The sequence below is a fragment of the Candoia aspera genome, chromosome 5 (genome assembly GCF_035149785.1).
Source record: "Candoia aspera isolate rCanAsp1 chromosome 5, rCanAsp1.hap2, whole genome shotgun sequence".
NCBI classification, from domain to species: Eukaryota; Metazoa; Chordata; class Lepidosauria; order Squamata; family Boidae; genus Candoia; species Candoia aspera.
In genome coordinates this window covers 99,581,072-99,603,938 of record NC_086157.1, presented here as the reverse complement: position 1 = coordinate 99,603,938, position 22,867 = coordinate 99,581,072, and the positions used below count along the sequence as shown (strand labels likewise).

The window sequence follows — 22,867 nt, the reverse complement described above, 5'->3', positions numbered from 1 at the left end:
TTATACTTCACAGCTTCTCTTTCACAAGAGAAAGATAGAAAGTTCTTTGTAGGATAATAGAATGAAACACTACAGTTAAAATCACATCCTAATATTACAGACTTTGATTACATTTTTCAAAAGATCAAATTATTTACCCACTTTATATATCTTTTGAGCAGTTCAGAGCAGTTCAGTTCTGTACAATTATAGAATTGTATATTCTATACAATTTGAAGAGAAAATTTCCATCCAATAAAGATGTTCTTGTCTTCTTTGAAGCCTCACCCAACCCATACAACATGGAGATGGTTTATTAAAATGTCACACCTCAGTTTACAAATAAGAGAGTTGTAAACTGAAGGTACTCAAGGGGGTGGAGCTTGGGATATAGTGATAAACTGGAACATTGTTTAGAAAATATTTTCCCCTAAGGCAACAGATCTGTCTACTTATATATAATTTTTTATGTTGGATTTTCTGCTGCAGATACACGCTGGTGTCTGAATATCCCAAAGCAGTTGAGAAAAGTAATTAGAGTTGTAAAGAAAAGAAAAGAAAAGAAAGCTATGAATAAAAATAAGTGGTGATGTCAAAGTACTTTGTACTACGCTTCCATCACATCCTTAAGGACCTACTCCAGCAGTTCCCTTGCAATACCATCTTACAACATCTCTTTTTTCCAATAGAGAAACTGCTGTCAGAACTTCTGTTGAAAAAAAGCAGATCTTTGGATCTAACAAAGGTTGCACAGTATAAACATGTAAAATAGCTAAGGCTTACACACATCTTTCATACCCAGGTCTTTCAGTACCAAAGGGATTGAAAATATCCCCAAGTGATAATATCCAAGGGGTTCCACTCATTTTATTTTAAATTCATGTTGAAATTGATGCAATGATGCAATTTAAATTCAGTGCACTACACGGGGCCCAAGAACAACTGTGCAAAATTATTCTTCATCATAAAATAGGCAGTGAACTCTGTTTTTAAAATATCTATTGGGAAGAGTCATCTGATGTAGAAAGATCCAAGCTCTAGCAGTTTATTTATTGATTTAATTGATTTATATGGCTGCCCATCTCACTTCTATAACTCTGTGTGGCTTACAGTAAAATAGATAAAAACACATATAATATGAAAAATAAAAATGCACAGAAGCTGGGAATAATAAAAAAAATACCATTAACACAATCAGGACAGGCTTTGTCTCACACCGAGGGTCCCGAGCTTGGGCACAAAACCAAGTTTTCAAGTCCTTGGGAAAGGTCAGTAGGACTGGGGCTAACCTGACCACTGGAGGGATGATGTTCCAGAGGTAGGGCACCACAGCAGAAAAGGCTGTCCTTCTAGGCCCTGCCAGCCTACACTCCTTAGCTGATTGTACCCAGAAAATGCTCTTCCTGCTAGATCAGATAGGATGGGTAGAAAGAACATCAAAGAGATAGGCCCATAAGTAATTTGGTTCCAAGCTATGAAGGACTTTAAAGGTGACTACAAGCACCTTGATTTGTATCAGGAATCGCACTGGAAGCCAGTGCAGCTCATGGGGCAGTGATGACACATGCACCAAATAACCAGCACCATTAACTACCTGTGTTGCTGCATTCTGCACCATCTGAAGCTTCTGAATACTCTTCAAGGGCAGTCCCATGTACAGTGCTTTGCAGAAGTCCAGTCTGGAGGTCATAAAGGCATGAGTGACTGTGAGTAGGGCTCCCTGGTCCAGGAACCGGAGCAACTTGCACACAACCCAAATTTGTGCAAAAGCCCTCCAAGCCACAGCTGCCACCTGCTCTTTGAGCAGGACCCGCAAGTCCAGGAGGACTCCAGTTTTCAATCTGTCTTTTAAAACAAGCATTCTGTCATACAGGACAGAACTCAATTCTGTGTATATTCTGTCCTATACAATTCAGTAAACAGAAATTAATGCATAAAATGCAAACTATTATTTTTAGAGTGGTTTTGTATATGGGAATGACCTTGGGAGAACTAGGAAGAGTTGCAGAACTAGACAACCACCATGTAAAAGGAATCTCAGCCCACAGAAGGAAAAGGGGCATGGGAAGCATCTCAGAGGGGTTAAAACCCTCCCTAATTTTCCAGAGAGTAAAAGGAAAGGAGAGGAGGAATACTTTCAGACATGCAAGATTCTGTTTATGTAACCTTACAATAAAGATAGAACTAGTATTCTTTGTTGTGTTTCTTGTCTGAGCTACCTTGAGGGGCTAACATCTTCTGAAAGTAGAACCAGACAGACCACAATGGTGAAGAGTTGTATTCAGAGAAGAGCCCAATTCAAGATGTGATCTCTGTGCATTTGTGTCCTGTCTCAGGCCAGGCACATGAAAATACACAAGAGGCAGTTGCAAACTTTTACTTATAACAAGCAGCAACAAAAAGTAACGTGCGAACACACGCACATAACCCAGTTCTCACAAGTCCAGCAACTTTCCCAGATGAAGAGTTCAAAGTCCAGGGAGCAGGCAGAAGAATGGTAAGGCAGCCCAGGAGTCCAAAGAGTTGGGGAGGTCATCAGCCGGTCTGGGTTCAGAGTCAAAAGGCAAGGCACAGAGAGCCGGAATTAACAAATGGTTGTTTCTAGCAGCAGTCTTGGGCTCATGGCTCTTCTTAAATAAGAGCAGCCCTGATAGGGCTCATTTAGGAGGGTGAGGCTGCTTCCTTGTGAGTAACCTCGCTGACTTCCTCTCTTCTGCTCTCCATTCTGCTCTCTGTGCTCTCGCATTGGGAGGGGGTGGCAATTCCGAGTCCTCATCTTCCCCGAGCAGCAGCAGCTGTCCCTGCTGATCGCTGGCCAACCCCGCCTCCTCTGCCAGCTCGGGCAGCTGTTCGCCCGGTGACCCCAGAGCTGACTGCTCATCCTCCAAGGCCATTTTAGGAGCTGGCTGCCCTTCTTCATCTCCTCACTCTGAATCCGAGCCCCCCATGACAGTCCGTTTACATTGTTAATTTTTTCTAGATACTTATTAAATCTAGGGGGTGATGCATTCAAGATATTCCACTACAGAACAATCTGAAGTAGATAAATTGATTTGCAGATCTCCAAGGGATACTATACAATTCATAGAAAGGATCAGGAACTGAGCTTTATAATTCCCAATTTTCCATTAATATAAGGCCTGGTGCAGGTTTTGAGCCACTACTTTCCTCTACCTAAAGGTAACATGTGAGAGCCCATGCTCAGTATCCGTGCTTCAGCTCAGCAGAGTTTGAGACTGGGTCTTGGCATGTAATAATATCAGCCTAGATCAGAGGTTCCCAACTTTCTCGGTTCATGGCACCTGGGTGTCTCAGTAATTTGACCCCCTAGGCCAAAAGACTGCTGAAAACCTAGCTTTGCAAATATACAGTATGTAAACAAAGATGGGCATCACAAAAATTTAAAATATCTCATGGCACCCCTGTGAGTTTTCTCTGGCACCCTCACAGTGCCCAGTTTGGGAAAAAACTTTTTTTTTTTTTTTTTAAAATAGTTTTCAAGTGCCATGAAATCTAGTATGGCAGAATATAATGTCTCAAAGATGAAATATTTTAAAACAAGACTAAGGAGCACTGCCAGTGCTTCTGATCCAAATTAACTCTAGTTCAGACAAGGATTCCAGACAGTTTTGTGTCATTTCATAATATACTTCCTAATATATTTAATCATGTGATTAATGTGTTTTAATCACAGGGAAGAAATTCAGCAACCAAAGTGGCCATATGAACTGGCATCTTATACATAAAAATAAATTAGAGAAAAGTTCCCTGGCATTAACTATTTTTGGGATTATTTTTTCTTGGCCATAGCTAATATTAGATTCATTTTTATGTTTCATGGGAAAAGGCTCTTGTTTCAATTAAACAAGTGTTGCCTAGGGCATCAAAGCATTTTCCTCTCGTTTGATCTTTTTTTTTTCCCTTAATGCAATCCATCTCCATCTAATTGACAACTGTGAATCAGTGGCCTTTCATTTAAGCAATTATTTCTAGTTGTGATGATAACCCTTGCAATAGAGGCAATATGGAAACCTAGCATATATTCCAAGAACAGTCTTCAGACTAATGCTTTAGATTAGTCACCTCTAAGTGAGGGCTATTATAACCACTTTTGATGTGAAAAAAATGAATTGCTGCATTTTGTGAGAAGTTCCTATACATGTTTTGCTCCATGGAGCCCCATATAATTTGTCAAAAGACTTATAAGCATATCAGTGTGCTTCTTCTAGCACATCTTCAGAGGAACATATGAAATATATGCACTACATGACATCACAAGAGCCAATGTTTCCATGCTCTTAGTTTTATGGGTTGAGGAAATGCTAACGTGACTTTTTCCATCATACTTTTGATGCCAGTCAAGTTACTGAACAGAGTAGCTTAGTAATGCCATCTACATTATGAGCAATCTAATTGGACTTTAGGAAAGCTGCAGCCTAATAGCTATGAAGATTGGATATAAATATATCCATCCAATTATTTTAAGAAATCATATTGTGGAGACTATACATTGTGTGTGTATAGATAACCAAAATATAATAAAAATAAAGAAAATATAAAACAACAGTAATAATACAATCAGAAAAGAACTTAACATATAATTGTGATTAAAATAAACTGAAACAGAAGGGGAAAAAGCATATTAATATAGAATTCTTTAACATATTATTAAATCTGGACCAGTCAGAAACAAACTGCTGTATCTCCTCAATGTTATACTACTGTATGAAAACATTTCACAAATCCGTAAGCAACAGTTACCTTGAATCTAATATTAAGAGTGCATTTTTCCCACCTACACAAAATCTCAGTATCAAAACATCTGATGTAAGAAGTTAATCAATAATAGTTGAGCTGCAGAAAATTTGAAGGAGACCAGTTGTGTATTTTCAGACTAACAAATTATATTAAAAAGCTTAAGCTTTTGTGAACTGTAGCTCACATACATTGGATGCCTGGAGTGGCTACACTGATAAAGGATTTAAGTTTGGATGAGGCAAGGAGTGAGGGAGAAAGGGTGGTTGTTCAGATTCAGGTTATGTGTAAAATAGATTACAAATACCACATCAATTAGCAATTATAATTGAACAATTCTGATTTTATTGTAAACCACCCTGAGTCCCCTTTCAGGGGAGATGGGCAGTGATAGAAATTTGAAAAATAAAATAAATAAACAAACCCATTGCGTTTGTTAAGACCTTCTGAGATAGCCAGGAACCTTTTGACCTTTCTGAGATCCACAGTCTCTTGCTCTGTAGTGCTGGTGTAATTTTGTTGTTCCCAAACAGCTACTTTGAGATCTGTAACTTCCCTGCATCCTGGGAAGTTAAAATACTCTGCTATTACTTTGCTCTTGTTTTGAATCCTGATGTCAAATTTAGGGCCATTAATTTTTTTGTACAAAATCTGGCTCATTTGTCCAATATAGAATCCAGAAGGCCATTGCTGGCAGATGATGGCATAATGTGCAGATGTATCCAATCTTCTGTGTCAAGTTATTGGGGCCTGTGATGGTGCTGTTGGTTTAATGTGCAGGCTTAATATATCAGACTTATACCTACAGTATATTTACGGTCTGGTTCCACGTTAGCATAATTTTTCTGTTGTTTTTTGTTACTTGGGAGAATCTACTTTGGATTGGGTGGGATGTTTGTATATGAGCCTCCCACCCAGTTTCTGAGAAACTGCAGTTTCATTGTTCAGTATGGGTTGTAGCTTATTAATAATGCATTTGTGTGACTTGAGCTATGACAGCTCAAGCTGTAGGTGACAACCAATATGTTCCTTTGTTCTGTTTTTATGGCCTGACTTTTAAGAGGTCCTCTCTTGGAATCAATCTGCCTCTAAATATTTGTCTGTTGATCTTGTCAGAAGGGAAGTTCAGTTGCCTGGTTTAATTCCATCAGTCAAGTATGTTTATTAAGTGGATCAGAACAAATGTGGATTTAGCCTAGAACCAGGCTATAGATTATAGATTTGGTGTATGTTCTGTGTGGAAGCTGGAACCATGTTGGTATGCATGGTGATCTGTAGGTTTCCTATATAATGTGTCTATTGTTAGCTTTACCATGACATCAAGGAATTGGACTTGTTCTGTAGATAGGTCAAGGTGATGGTGGAGTAGGAATTATTAAGGTCTTGATGGAATTTAATGAGATTTTTTTTCCATGGGTCCAGGTGAAGATGCCATCAATGAATCTCAAGTAAATGAAGGGTTTTGTAAAATAAGAGTTGAGAAAAGTTGTTCTAGGTCAGCCATGAAGATATTGGCATACTGTGGAGCCATGTGTGTACCCATGGTTGTGCCACTGATTTTCAGGTACATATTATTGCCAAAGATGAAGTAGTTATGGCTGAGTACAAAGTAATACAATCTAGTGGCAGGATGTGTTGTGTTGTTAGGGAGTTGCCAATGGATTTCAGTCTTAGTGGTGTGGTGTCTCTTGTATAGCTGGGAGTGCTGGTGGCACAAAGTCTAAGTAGTTATGCTTTTTAAAAAAAATTGTTAGTTTGAAAAGATGTTAACAGACTCCTTCTGAATTTTGACTATGATGTACTAACAGGGTTCTCTTCCTACTTTGTCTGCAGTTGAGTTGTGAGTAACAGATGTGGCACTGTTCAATACCCAGTTAATGCCATGCATTTCTGTTGACTTAATTTTTTCAATATATAGCTATGAATTCAGTGTTTAATTTGGAAACAAATAATGGCCAGGATAAGTCAACAACACCCTCTTTCACCCACTTACATACTGTATATCAAAGATGCAGTGGTCTGTAGTGTAAGTGCAGAATCTTGCGAATTTACATTTTTCTCCAGAAAAAAAAAAGGTTCATAAAGAGATATATGCTCAATTCATTGGCCTCTTCATACTAAAGAAAACTTACTCAGTGCCACTGGGGGTGGGGTGGGGTGGGGGAATCAGATGCTTGAGCCAAGTTCTACATTTAATTGGAATCAGTAATACGCAATTTTTCATTCTGTGAATCCGATTATGAATTGATTTGTAAGTTTTTACTGCATGCCGTGCTTTAAGAAAAACTGTCAGCAATTTGCTTTTTACCCTCACATTTGATATGTTCCTATACTTATTGTGATTCTATGCTGTTTTACCCATAGAGATATAAGAGCAACTTATTTATATATAAATTAGGAAGGTGAACACTTTCTTTTTTTACCAAACAATATGTTCTTGTGTTGTATGTATATGTGTTTAGATTTTTGTCTTTAAAGTCGAAAAACAACATTACTGTTTGCTTCTTTTAACTGAAATAAGCATGGAGAGCATTGACATAATCATTTAGATAATATTGGTGTAATATATGAATTCTTACTTTAGAGTAGAGAATTAGATCATTTGCAGTGTCTTAAATAATAAAAAAACTAAAACGTGTGAGTGGGTATGTTCTTCTGTGTACAAAAAAATATAAACTCTTAAATGCCAAAAAAAAAAACTGTCCTGAATTTTAAACTGTGTATTAATTATTTATCTTTTCAATCTCGACTCAACTTTCTTTATTATGGTCCAAGATCAGTACAATATGTTAAAACAGTTCAAGTACAATCCAAAAATATAATAACACTTCAACAGTTTGATACATGGTGAATATCTATTGACAGAACTGGGTATGACATAGCTTTATGGAAAAGGCACAGAACTTAGCAATTTAAAAGCTGATTTTAGGAGACCTGTCATTTAAGAAAACATCTAGGTAACATTGATTAGGGAGTCTGGGCAAATTAAGAGAGGAGCACTATTCTGCATACAATTTTACACTTTAGAAAACCAGAGGCACAAGGGCATTGCCTAAGCACCATGGGACTGCCATCCATAATTGCAGAAGGGAGGGTGTTAAACTGTGCTCTGGAAAAAGCTCACTAGTTGCGGATAACTTAAATATGACCTCCATCCCAAATTGGTGGTAGCTATACTTCTAAATTTTCATCAGTGCGAGTTAGTTAGTATTAATTTGTATTTACCTCCCTGTATGACTCCACAGACAAGTTAGGACCTTCAGGAGTGAGGTGGAAGAACATCTTTTAAATCTACAACAGCCTTTATTAAGCCAATGACTATTGTTTAGGAGATATCCTGTGGGGTTCTGAAAATAACCTGAATGGATTAAAAGCTTGTATTTCCCATTCAATTTATGAGGAAGTTTTTCATATGATACTGAAATCCTGATGCCCAAACACAGCAAATCATCAAATATGAAATTAAGAAATAAAAGCCTCAAATAGCTTTATCTGTTGCTTAACTAAGTTGAAAAAAAAGTTTAACACCCATCTCTGTGAGTTCTAGTCCCACCCTAGGCGTGAAAGCCGGCTGGGTGACCTTGGGCCAGTCACTCTCTCTCAGCCCAAGAGCCAATCAGGCATGGTATGAGAGTTCTGGTCCCTCCTTAGGCATGAAAGCCGGCTGGGTGGCCTTGGGCCAGTCACTCTCTCTCAGCCCAAGAGCCAATCAGGCATGGTAGGAGAGTTCTGGTCCCTCCTTAGGCGTGAAAGCCGGCTGGGTGACCTTGGGCCAGTCACTCTCTCTCAGCCCAAGAGCCAATCAGGCGTGGTATGAGAGTTCTAGTCCCACCTTAGGCATTAAAACCAGCTGGGTGGCCTTGGGCCAGTCACTCTCTCTCAGCCCAATTCACCTCACAGGGTTGTTGTTGTGGGGAAAATAGAAGGAGGAAGGAGTATTATGTATGTTCCCCGCCTTGAGTTATTTATAAAAATAATAAAGGTGGGATAGAAAATAATTGAATAGAATAGAATAGAATAGAATAGAATAGAATAGAATAGAATAGAATAGAATAGAATAGAATAGAATAGAATAGAATAGAATAGAATTCCAGCTCCATTTCTGCCATAACTAAATGTGGACTTATGACCAGGTTCAAACATGCAGGACATAAGAGTTAAGCAAGAATATTCTCTTTGCCATTCCTAGAATTAGTTTTTAAGAGCTGTAAGATAAACTGCCTGCCGGTTGAATCTCACATGTTTCATTATAATATCATGAAAAGGAATCTGTTATTTATATATTTTAAAAGCTGCAGTAGTTTTGCAAATAGTGACTCAATTGTTTTGCCTAGGATAGAAATTTGGAAGGGAATCTTTAGTAACATAAGGACATTTTTTTTTCCCCAGGCCACAAATGACTAATATAGGCATTTGGGAACAAATGGGCAATTTTAAGTGTTTATAAGCAAATAATTTGATCTTAAAACCACTGGCAAATGTATTTTTTCTACTGTAACTTAACAGATTCTTGTTGCCCAGAGAGTGCAATTTTCAAGGTATATTAAGTTGGGGAGTAGGGATTTAGAGTTGAATGTTTTTATAATATTAGTTTCTATTTCAGCAATGTACTAGTCTGATTTAGAAATATTTCTCATACTGATAAAGGCATTTTTATATTAACCACTGTTATAGGTATTTGATTTCCTTGTCTAAATCTTAGGCCACATAAGTACAGAACTTAGCTGTTGGCCCTTTAAAAAATGGATTTTCTTTGGAAGTATATTTCTAAGGACCTGCTCCAAAGTTTTCTAGCCCTACAGCTAAACTACATCAAACCAAATGATGGATGGATCTCTACCCTAATGCATGTTACATTTTGTTTTCACCATCTGGAAGGAGTAGAGTTAAACCAGATGTCTCCAAAACATTTTATTGTACATTTATCACACAAACAAGTTAGTTTTTTTCAGCTAGATCTCAGTGGATCTCTTCACATTATACAGTGCTAATACTTGGCTTACACTATTGCTTTTCTACCACCTTTCACTAATCATTTTACAGTATTTAGCAAAACAAAGTAAATATACAGTACATGCACATGTTATGGGAACTAAACCACTGTCAAACATATTTCTAAGCACCTTATGTATGCAGCCTATTACATGTTGTAGGACACGGTTATATGGCTTTCTAGAAACATATCAGATGTTGAAGCTAAAATACATAGCAGTAATTTGGCCAAGAGAAGAAGTAATGGTGATGTCATCACTAAGTGAAAAATTTGTTTTATATGTGTTTGTGTGTACATGTGTGTTTTAACAATTGTTCATTACAACGATTTTAGAACCAACTAGTTGCACTGGCAAAGAACTCGAAAGAGATATCAACCCTCCTAAATAAATTTGGGTGGATATCTGCAGGAGATTGAGGTAATAGAAAGCTGAGGTAGCAGAATCAACTGAACCATTTCAGTCAGCAGATGAAGGGTATTACCACTTTTTAAAGTAGAAAATGCTAAGTAAATTTTGCACCACTTTGAAGAAATTTTAATTTATAATATTTTATAAATTTATATATTTAAAAGCTGCAGTAGTTTTGCAAGTAGGGGCTCTCAGATTCCCAGATCTTAAATCTCTGCATATTGTGTAACCACCTAATAGATCCACATTCATTTATTTATCACTATACATATCCTGCCTTTCGGGATGACAGTATTCCAAATGTCTTACAAAGAATATAAAAATGTATTTTTTAAAAAAAATTGAAATCAATATTATTGAATAACAAACTGTTAAGATCCTTCCCACAGGACCATTGATCCTCTGTCCCTCTCTCTTCAAGGGATCCTGAATCTGAATAGAAACACATTCACTGTTGGCTTGACCATCAAGAAATAATTACAAATTGCAGAAAATTTCTGAGAAATGTACTTAATGATTTTTTATATAATAACTTTTATTAAACTTTAAAGATACAAAGATAAAAAATCTAATACAAACTAAGAAAAATATTTAAAAGTAGAAATAAAAAATAAAAAGTGCAGAGAAAAAAATTACAAAGGAAAAAAAATTACAAAGCAGAGAGAAAAAATATATAGTAAAGAAAAAAGAAAAGAAATATATAAAGCAATGACTTCCCCTTCGTCATGACAAATACAAACAATTTCAGTAACTTATCACCTTCTCTGATACTACCACAAAAGATCCCTTCTTCCCATATCTCATCTCTTATCTATAAACAAATCTTAAAGCCTCGTCATTCAGTCCTAATCAGCAAAAGCCCATTAAGGGTTACCAGAAGTAACAACATATTTAGGTTAACCTCAATCAAATAAATCCACTCTATATTCCTTTCTTTTCCTTTTAACACAGTAACTTATCACTTTCTCTAAAAATGCAGCAAAATATCTCTCCTTCTCATATCTCATTTCTTGTCTATAAACAGATCTTTAAAGCCTCCTCATTCAGTCCTGATCAGCAAAAATCTAATAAGAGTTACCAGAAACTACAATGTATATGTTTTAACCTTGATCAAATAAACCATCTTTATATTCCTTCCTTTTGCTTTTAAGAATCTTGATCTTTAATCTCTTTAAATAGTGTTCCAGAACTTGATTCTTTTCATTTTCTCTTCATCTTGTCAGCGGGAAAAACCTCCCAGAAGAATTCCAATTCACAAGGTTTGATGATACAGAGAAAAGAGTTTATTTATAATGCGTTTGCAAAGGCGGGTCCCTCCATGCAAGAAGGAACCCTGAATGAAGTTAACACAAAACTTTTATACCCTATCTATCCTCCCCCTCTCCGGGGGCTCAGCTCACAATCTTACTTCACAAGTATCCTTGATTGCTGGATTCTACATGTCAGCAGGATGTTCCTGCAACTCTTATCACACTTATCACCTACTTGTTTCAGGATCTCATCCTACTCAAGCATATCTTTGCTGGTGCCAGCCAGCAGTTTATACACAATTAACTACAAATTTCTAACCTAAATAACTTTAACTAACACCCATATCCTCCACCCCACGAGTTCAGGGTCCGGTGGCATATTTCCCTTTTTCATGAGTTTGAGGCACATACAGGGGTTTTTTCTTACCTTGCCCCATCACCAATTTTACAATAGATAAGCTGTCACTTCCCTGTTCCTTTTTTATGCATATGCAAAATGTTTTAAAGGTCAAATTTTTCATCCTTGTTCCTCATGAAATCGAGACACTTTTTATTTTACTTTTAACCCCCAGCTCACAATCTCTTCTCAGAAGCCCCTTCAAAACTTTACCACTTAGTTCTTGGGGCCAAATTGTTATCACTCCCTATAGTAGATGGCCATTACCTTCTTCATCAGCAGGTTGGAGAAGAAAATTGTTAAGAAGTAGTTAATGTCTTTCAGAGATAATATTAATTTCCTCATTAGTAGCTCCCCATCACTTCCAAAGAACACCAAGGCATCATAAGACAACTTTTAACCAAAATAATGAATATTACCTGAGTCACTTAACTCAGCCCTCTTACCATCACTACTTATAACCAAAATAATTTTTTTTCTTGCTTCTCCAGTAGTTCCTAGGTACTAGTCTAATAAATGTCTGATTGATTGCCATTTTGTGTGAATTTTATTACATAAGCTATTTGATCATAACATTAGAGCTGCAGAACGTGGAACAGAGGGCAGCAGTCATCATTCTCAGAAGATACATTCGCCATCTGTTGCCACAATTCAACTCAAATTAGAGTAGATTGGAAAAACTGAGGTGTGAGTAAAGGTAACTATTGGCAAACAGCAGCTTCATCACTGAGAGAGTTCTGACTTCACTTACAAAATCCTAAATATAAAATACCTCTGTTGAAAAGCCAGGTAATATGGGGCTGCTGCTGCATAAAGTATTTGGATAAACCAAATAATAGTAGAATCCAAAATGCTTGAATGCTACCAATCATTTTTGTGTTTGCTCTTACTTTTTGCAGTAAAATGGGGAGTAGAACTGCACAAAAAGTAGCAGCAAAATTAAACATGGGAAAGGAGACCAGAGAGAACGAATTATGAAATGCTTAGAAAAATAAGTCCTCTGTTGACTGATCTGATTCATTTTGAAGTTATACCATATGAAAAATGACAGAGTGCAGAGACACATCACAGATCTCAGGATAGCATTTCAATTTTTAGATCATATCTAGTTTATAACTAGGTTTAATTTGCACTAATTAACTAATGTATAGTTGATGAACTAAAGCAGCATGATTTTAATTAATGGTATTGTTTATTTATTTGTTTTATTTTTCATCCATGTACTATGGAATGAATCTTAAACATATTAAATATACACTTCTAACTGTGAATGCTAATTTTGTTTATTAAATTGCAAGATAACTGGCATGTGTCCTGATATCTCATAAAAGGCATTTACATTCAGGTTTTGGCAGCATGAAAAAAGTATTTAAGACTATTAATTTATTTGGATTAGTAAATGTAATATTGACAATCATTGTTATAATTAATGTGGACTAATTGTTTCATCATATTTGGAACATAAACAGTGTAGACTTTCAAACAGTAGAATTTGATTTCAGCTGAATATATATGATTCATCCATGTATGCCCAACACATGATTGGTTTAATATTACAGTATAGATTCATTGAATCCACAGATACCTTTTGGACTTCTTGTTCTATTTTGTGATAAGTATCTGTTCAATAATATTTGCTGTAGCCTTTCAGGGTGAAAACCTGATAAAACAACATGTTCATTTGGTTCAGTACCTGTTTTTCTTTCACAGTTTTCATTCTCTCATTGTAGGAAGCCCCATATGTTATGTGGAAAAAAAACAGAGAATTGTTTGAAGGGAATGAGAAATATGAAGGTTACTGTGTAGACCTGGCATCAGAAATTGCAAAGCATATTGGCATCAAGTACAAAATTGCTATTGTCCCTGATGGAAAATACGGAGCAAGGGATCCACAGACAAAAATCTGGAATGGGATGGTGGGAGAGCTTGTATATGGGGTAAGCATATCAATTTTTGATGCAGGTTTTAGCTTAAAATTATCAACACTGCAACTGTAATGTGGGATTATATACAGGATGGGCAAACTGTGGGCTGTTAAAGTCCATTTATGGCCCACCATACACTACAAGGTCACGCTCCTGAAATCTGACAATAAATGAGAGAATTCCTGTGGTCTGTTTCTTAGGTTAAAAAAAAAAAGTAAGAATGGAAATGGCAGTGCAAGTGGAAAGTGAAAGATTCCCATTCCCAATTATAATCCCAAAATTGATTCTGAAACAGGTTAAAATATGTTTATCCTCCCTTCCAGTGATATCATCACACATTGGCAAGCCTGTTGCAAGCTGTGGGCTGCATGGTAGAATGATTTGCAAACCTAACCCAGCAAAGGATAACGGCTCCTGATACATAACACTTAACTTTTATTAAACATTAACATTCAGCTGTGAATGTTCACAATTTTTGACAAATACTTGAAATATGAAAAGATAGGATATGAAAGGAAGGCAGATTACACACCAGTGCCTCTTTTGTAAACTGTGCATGTACGTATGTTCAAGAAATGCTTGAGTTGGAGAGAAAATTGCATTTTTGTGCAGGCGTTAAAACAATTTCCCTTTGATGGGTCATTTGTCAGAACATTTGAACAAGTAAATGTAAAAATTCCCATACCGTTCCCCTTTTTGTCACTTAGACAAGATGGAAATGTATTTTGACTATACAAGGGAATTACTGGAGTATGAAAGTATTCATCAAAAAGTACATTGACCCTTAATGTTACAGAAGGAGATTGATGAGTTTACTATCACTGCTATGCCCACCCTGTCTCCAGCACTTTTCCACTGCTGCTTAGTGGTGGGGTTTTTTTTTATGTAAAAGCTATTTCTATCCCCAATATTTCCAAGTTAGGATTGGGAAGGAGACAGCAGAGGTTAAAACAGTAGAAGAAAAAGTGAATGGTAAAAGAGAAGGTTGATTATTTCATTCCCACTTCATTTTGAGAAGATATCTTTATCAGTTAAAATTATTCTGAATGCTTCTTGAGAAACTGCATGGAAAAACTTGCCTTCTAGCTCAATACCACATAGAGCTGATAAACAGACAGATTTATATGACAGTTTGTTTATGTCCTCCTTTTGATTTCAACAGGTTGTGTCCCATTACCAGACTGAGAATCTTGTAGTAAACTCTGGGCTTGTTCTAGATGTTAACTTTATTTTTTGCATGACAGTTCTTTTCCACTATTTGAAAATTCCAAGCAGATGACAAAAGGTTCTGTCCATCATTGTAACTGAAGACAGGGTAGAGCCAGTTTGGTCTAGTGGTTAAGGTTCTGGGCTAGAAACCAGGAGACTATGAGTTCTAGTCCCACCTTAGGCATGAAACTGGGTGACCTTGGGCCAGTCACTCGCTCTCAGCCCAAGTGTCAATCAGGCATGGTATGAGAGTTCTAGTCCCACCTTAGGCATGAAAGCCAGCTGGGTGACCTTGGGCCAGTCACTCTCTCTCAGCCCAAGAGCCTGAGAGAGGTGTGGTATGAGAGTTCTAGACCCGCTTCAGGCATGAAAGCTGGCCGGGTGACCTTGGGCCAGTCACTTTCTCTCAGCCCAACTCAGTGCAATGTAGACTAGCCTCCTCGTGGTGCACCCTGGGCAACATGACTTGTCACGGATAAATAGTCTACACATCTGGCTGCTGGACCTCACAAGGATTTCCCAGCAAGAAAAAAAGCAGCATGAACACCAAACTGCTATGCCATACAATTAAAAAAAAAACACAAGACAGGGATGGAAATGTTTCAGAGATTGACTAGTTGACTTAGTGAACTGTTTGGTTGTTTTTACACTTTGAACTGACCTATGTAGAACAAAACCCATAGTATCTAAAGCAGTCCTTCATCTGTACTAAAGCATCAGAAGAGTATTGTTTTTATGTAGTTTCATCAAAATAGATTTTCAGTTTAGATCTGCATATAGCACAAGCCAATACAGCTCAGAAGTATGCCCCATGGATAAAAGATAGTTTGCTTTTAGGCAAGATGGGGTAGACTTTTAATCTAATTCAAGTGGATTCAGTAAATGTACCTAGGAAAGAGGAAGCTCTGTTGAAGACAGTGAGGTTTAGCTGAAACAGTGAGGCTTGGGGGGAAAAAAAGTCTCGCAAATATTTATGCTGAGAGGAGTGTGATAAATACATTTAGAGGAAAGGGTGTGAAGAGTTTTGTAATTGTCTTTTTAATTTGTTGCTCTGGTGAATAATCCTTACTAGAACTAATTCAATCTGTAAGAATACCTGTATTTTTAATGTAGGGTTCATCATCTTTATCTATTGTATTTCTAAGATTTCAATAATTCCAATGCAAGTTGCATCCCTCTTTCAAATAATTTTAAAATGAAGTACGGCCTGCAGAGAAACGGTGTACTTGCTTTTTCCTTCTAGGTCTTAATGACCAAAATAGCCACACGATGCTACACTCTTTGGAGATGAGCTGATTCAGTAGAGCCCTTTCTAGTAATGAATGACATTAGTTTACCTACTGCAGAGGTTCTGAAAAGCTTTAGCAGTCAAATGCCTTTAAATGTTCGTCTTTCTGCAGTGGAATGCTCTCTGTTCATTAGATAATGAATGAGTGGTCACTGCCCATTTCTATCAGAACCTGTTCTGATGTAACGTTCAAATAATTTCTGCTGCATTGGACTAAGCTTTCTCAAAATAATACGTCAGAAGGCAAAAGTACAGTGGATCCAGTCACTGTATTTACCACCCACTCTGTCTCACAGTACATTGTTTTACCTTTACCTTCTACACATATAACAATAGAACTATAGCATTAGTTGTTGATTCCAAGATTCAAGTACAAATGAAAGTTTAACTTGTGGGTGCTTAATGTAAACTCTACGAAAGCTCTTCAGGGCTGATTGCTATACAGAAATGCCTTGAGCTCCAGACCGAACACAGCCAGGGAATGTTTCATTAATGTTATAATAAGCACTGATAATAAGCACAGTATGTTCATGAGGTAGGGGACATGCTAAGCTCCTGCCTGAGTCCCCTTTGCTTTGTTCAAGATAAACACAATGGTATAGCTGTCATGAGTACTGATGGCAAGCAGGAGGGGGCCTCTATCCAGGGGGGAAAACGCATGCGTAGTATTGAGGAATTAAGCAGCCATTCAAAGAGAAACAGATCAGACCCGCCTTAACTTTTGGGGTTTATCTGTCTGGGTTTTTCCCACGCTTCTTCAGTTTGTTAGGATTTTCTGTCTTTTGTAGCAGTAATAAAGACTAGAGACCTATTCCTCGTCTCAGCGTGATTCTTGACTGTTAGGACAATAGCAAAGCTTTGTATTAGGCATTGGTCAGCACTTAAAAAGAAAAATAAAATTCTAAACATTAAAAAATATCAAAGAAAGTGTGGCTTTTGATGCAGACAGTTGACCTTGGCTAAGCTTGGAAGTGGACTGTCCATCTCATCTGCCCAACTGGCTCTGAAAATTGATGACGCTAAAAACTGCCTGCACCTGATGGAAACAATATTTCTACTGCATGCAAAAATAGTTTCCAGTTTTGGAGTTCATTGTCAAATGAATAGGCTTGCCTGTTTATGACAGTGAGTGTTCTACAAAGCTGAGGGAAGAACTGGATTTTATCAGGCTTTTTAAGAACTCTGCCGCATTGCTTCAAATTTTCCAAGAATTTTTTAAGCTATGCTGGTAAAACTCAATTGATTTTTGATGTGGGATGGAGGGGTGGGTCCTTCTTGAATCTGTATGCATGCAGAAATTCCTGAGTTTGCTGTTTGGAGTTTCTAATGCCAAATGGATCACAAGCAGAAAAGGCTACAGAAGACTACTTCTTGGAAGGGCCACCAAACATAGGATCTCCTGGGATTTAGGAAGCATGGCTTAGCTAGAAATACAAAGGGTGCAGCTTAGAACTGTTTGCCATAATTTATGCTCTCTTCTCATAATGTTAAACTGCAGTGTCTAACAAGAAGCATCATAAGTTCATACATTACACAGAAGAAAGACTATAGCTTTTTGAAGAACATATGTCTTCAGAAAGGTCTTGCTAGGTTCCTGGACTTTTCACTTTAAAAACGTGTTTAGATAGCTAGGCTGGGCAAGGGAAATCCTTTACTAGCAATTGTGGAGATCCTCTGTAAATCAGAATGGATATTACCCGTCTGGATAAATCAGATATCTGACTTGGCTTTCCACTATCTTCATGTCCTCCAGATGTGTAGACTTTTTCTCAGCTGCTTGGCTACTGCTGAGAATTCTCAGAGCTGAAGGCCCACATTGGAGAAGGATGGTTTGATTTAGTATAAAATAACATAAAGTATGTTTCAGAATACAAGGCTGACTGGATTTACATCAGAGTTCTCATATACACCCCTATCTTTAAGTAGAGTACAGGTGGTCCACACTTAATGATGATTCATTTAGTGATGGTTTGGACTTATGACAACACTGAAAAAACTGACTTGCAATCATTCCTCACACTTATGACCATTGCAGCAGCCCCGTGGTCACCTGATCGCAATTCAGGCACTTGGCAACCAGTTCGCATTTACGACTGTTGCAGTGTCTTGTGCTCATGTGATTGCCATTTTTGACCTTCCCAGCTGGGTTCCGGCAAGCAAAATCAATGAGAATCTGTGGTTTGCTTAACAACCATGTAGTTTGCTTAATGACCATGTGATTTGCTTAATGACTGCCACAAAAAAGGTCATAAAATCACTTAAAAATAAAAAAGGGTCTGATTCACTTAACAACCACACCGCTTAGCGATGGAAATTCCAGCACCAATTGTGTATCAATAGTCATAAGTTAGGACTACTTGTAAAATCATACACACCTCTCAACTAACTGCAGATGAGTGCTCATCTTTGCTTAGAATTCTTCCTGATGTCCTACCACTTTCTCCCTCCAAATGTCCACTCTTTAATTCTAATTGAGAACATTGTCTCAAGCACCCTATTTTTGCCATTAGCCTCTATTTTGGCCATTCATTTCATAATGGATGAAAATCTAAGTCGTTCACTTGTTGCAAAGTACAATGTTTTACATTTCCCTAATCTATATTTCTTTGGGTTCTCCTTCTCTTTTACAGAAAGCAGAGATTGCAGTTGCACCTCTGACCATCACTTTGGTGCGCGAGGAGGTTATCGATTTTTCTAAGCCCTTTATGAGTCTTGGCATATCCATTATGATCAAAAAGCCCCAGAAATCTAAGCCAGGAGTTTTTTCCTTCCTGGACCCCTTAGCCTATGAAATTTGGATGTGCATAGTCTTTGCCTACATTGGGGTCAGTGTTGTCCTATTCCTGGTGAGCAGGTTTAGTCCGTATGAATGGCATACAGAAGAGCCAGAGGATGGTAGAGAAGGACCCAGTGATCAACCTCCTAATGAATTTGGCATCTTCAACAGTCTTTGGTTTTCCCTGGGTGCCTTTATGCAGCAAGGATGTGATATTTCACCCAGGTTGGTATAATGCTGAAGTTGCTTCTAAGTTTGCATTTTATCATTAAGGATAATAATGTACCCCATAGATAAACACAGGCACTTTTGTGTTATTATGACAACATTCTTAGTTTCTTAATTTATCTCTTTTGTATATCAACTTTTAATTCTTTCACTTTCCAATGAGATGTATCAAACCATTCTTGCACTTCCATAGATTTCTGATTTGTTGATTTTCTTTTCTTTTCCTTTTTCTTTCTTTGTAAAATTCATAGCTTAGAGCAAGGATAAGAGTTAACAATTAATGGGCTGGAATGGTAAAAAGACTGCCCAAATTATAATTGTAAGGAAACAGAAAAAGAAATATTCCACTTTGTAATAGTTGCATTTCTATTTTAGATTTTTTTAAATAAATGTATATAAATATGTAACGTCATGCTTTGTCTCAGGTGCCTCACAACAAAGAACCCTTTATAGCTAGATGACATAATATTTAATGATTTCTCACAAGCATGTGGTAATTTGTGTGTTCTGGAGATAACATGTATCCCTAAAATCACTGATATTGACCATCGGTTTGTCTGTGATGAAAGGTAGATGCTTCTGTATTATTTGAAGGCAATATGGAAATATGTTCACAGTATACTCCAATTGTGTTTTGGTTGCGCTGTATGATTTCTCTTTCTATATTTTGAATCAAAATACTAATGCGAGCAATGCAATGGGTAGAACATAAATCGCTGAATTAATATGTGGACTGTGGTCTCTTGAAAATCCTTTGATGAATTTTATTAAAGATGAAAGTAGACTTAGGTCCCAGTCAGAAACTAAGTTAAGTCCTTAAATTAACATTAATTTAATTTATGTCCTTCTGAAATTAGTGGGACATTAGTTAGACAGGATTTATTTTCATTGTTAACACAGGAGTTTCTAGTTCTGTTCAAATAACCACATTCAGTAGTATAGGATTATGCCACATAATACAAAATATGTGAAAATCCAAGCCGTTTTGATATTTTTGGCCAAGATCAATGCTCACACAAAATAGCAAAGTCAATGAGGCAATTATAGATAACTTTCAATGAACCAGGATTCTTTTTTTAATCAGTCTTAGTTTAGAAGCTTGCCAATAGTGCCAAATAGGTATTTTGCTTTGTTTTATCTCCTCTGTTTGGATCTCTATAAAATATAAACAAAAAATACATGGAAATGCAATAATTAACTGTGGAGTGCACAATTCTGGCATGAAAATCTATGGAAGGGGAGTTGAAACATTTATTGAATTCTCCCACTGATAGCTAACCACCTGTGCACCTCCTGTTGCATTATTCTTACAAAATTAAGATCATCTGGAGTCACATAGTCAATGGTATGACAATATGCTGCCCCATCACAACTCACAGTCATTGAAGGCACCATTTTGAAGGTAAATAGAGCCCTCCATTCTGAATGGAATGGGAAAGATGGAACAGAACGTCTTACTGTGATAATCAGACTAATATTCTCCATCTTGCCCATTTTCTTCATCTACAAGCACAAGTATATATAAAGTATCAACCTGGTTATCTTGGCAACAAGCTAATTTATTTCTCCTGAAAGAGATTTTTATACCTTTCAGACCCTCCTTAAAATCCCCCCTCCCCGGCAAGAGAAAGGGATATGAAAGAGTTCAAAGTGAATGGTTTATTTCAAAGACAACCCTGACAAAATGATTTTAATAATTTCCAATCTTTTGAATTCATCTCCATCTATCTTATTTGTATTCTATTCTCCCTTAGCTGATTTCCCTCATACAGTATGTTTGCATTACTCCTGAAGTTTTGCTTATTGCCCATCTGGGGAATACCATGGCAGGAACATGTAGAGTGTCTGACCAAATTTCGCCCAGTAGCTGGTCTATGTTTGTCAAAGAACAAATACATTTTTAAATTAGAAAATCAATCCAGAATAGTGCTTTGCTGGAGACAGGAGGGTGGATGGCAAGCTTACGGTTTAAGATTGTGTGATTTTGTGTTAGTCAAGATAATTTGTATAAGGAGACAAGTCCATAAGGAATCATTTCATTACCAGTCTGTTCATACCTGTGACACAGAGATAGACAACCTCATGCCACTGAGATGTCCTGACAATTCTCATCAGATGTAGCCAACATACCCATATTCACTCACGCCTTGGTCACTTCCCAATTGGATTATGGCAACTTGCTCTACATGGGGCTGCCCTTGAAGACCACCCAAAGTTACAACTGGTGCAGAATGCAGCAGTGCATGCAATGTTAGGTACCTCTAGGTTCACCCACATTACACCCTTGTTGAGTGAGCTTCACTACCTCCCAGTTTCCTTCCAGGTGTAATTCAAGGTGCTGGTTATTACCTTTAAAGCCCTACATGGCACAGGACCAAGCTGTTTGTGGGACCGCCTCTCCCTGAGGGTATATTCCATCTCACTAGATCAGTTAGAGTGGACATGATCCAGGCCCTTTCCTGAAATATTTTCATCTAGTGTCACCTCGGAAGCAAGCCTTTTCCATGGCAGTCCCTACCTTATGGAACAACTACCGCCCTGTAATCTGGCAGCCCCCTACCCTCCTAGCCTTCCGGAAGTCACTGGAAGAGTGGTGGAGCCTGCAGATGATTGTTCAGGCACCCTGGAAGTTGAGTGACATGCCAGGTTTTTAGTTTTTGTTATATGGTTTTTATGGTTGTGGTTTTATGTTGTTGTGAGCCACCCAGAGTTGTTTCAAGATGGATGGCTATTCAAATCTTGAGGGAGGGAGGGAAGGAAGGAAGGAAGGAAGGAAGGAAGGATTGTGAGACATAAAGTTCAGAATGTCCGGACAGCAGTACTGTATTCTTGCTCCAACGTTTCCATTTAGGGTTAGGGTTAGGGTAATGTAAACTGAATATATAAAAGCATGTGTAAAACTTGTTTGTGGCTTACAGGCATATCTGATTTGGATTCTTCCATGTGCTCTTCTGTAAGTGTCCAACATGTTGCATTATTTTAAAGCATAACTTTGTATTTTTGAAAGACTTAAGGTTACATGACCTACAAATTCCTTCCTACACTGACTTGCCCACTAATGAACAAGTCATTTTTTTTCATACACTCTTGAATCATGTTTATTGATTTATTTATTTAGTGGATTTATATGGCCACCAATCTCATATACATGACTCTGAGCAGCTAACAGTATTAAAAATGATCTTTAAAAGCCAAATATATATATAATACCCATAGCAGCGGGGGGAAATATTATAAAGCCATAATCGAACATTTAACATAACCAAGTGCACTCTTAGACAAGGTGAAACCAAACATTTCGGGTCTCACTTTTGTGAAAACAATATGAGTATCAATATGAGAAATGGTGAGAAATTGTTTTTTTTTCCTTGCTGTTATTAATGTTCTTATGGATAAATACCCAAGATGATTCCTCTGCACTCACTTTGGAACCCATTCCATTAGCTGCTGTAGCAGCAGCTCCCCCTTATAAGAGATATAATGAAAAGTTTATTCACAGTATATTAGATTTTTCTTCATAGACCACACTGTATCCTGGAGTGTGAAACAGATAATAAAGAGAAATTTTATTAAACAGAACAATGAACCTATTATGCAACACTCCCAATTATTGTTGCTTGGTGAATACATTTCTTGTAATAATTGTACCTTGCTGCAC

General features: G+C 37.3%; 1 protein-coding gene across 2 annotated transcripts in view; it reads left to right on the top strand.

Annotated features, from left to right (window-relative positions):
* The window catches only part of GRIA4 (glutamate ionotropic receptor AMPA type subunit 4), a 257,199-nt gene that overhangs the window by 196,826 nt on the left and 37,506 nt on the right, over positions 1-22,867 (top strand). For both annotated transcript variants that reach the window (XM_063305838.1, XM_063305839.1), the window contains exons 10-11: positions 13,514-13,720; positions 18,836-19,206. In XM_063305838.1, coding sequence (XP_063161908.1) covers positions 13,514-13,720; positions 18,836-19,206 — 578 coding nt within the window. The remainder of the gene's footprint in view (positions 1-13,513; positions 13,721-18,835; positions 19,207-22,867) is intronic.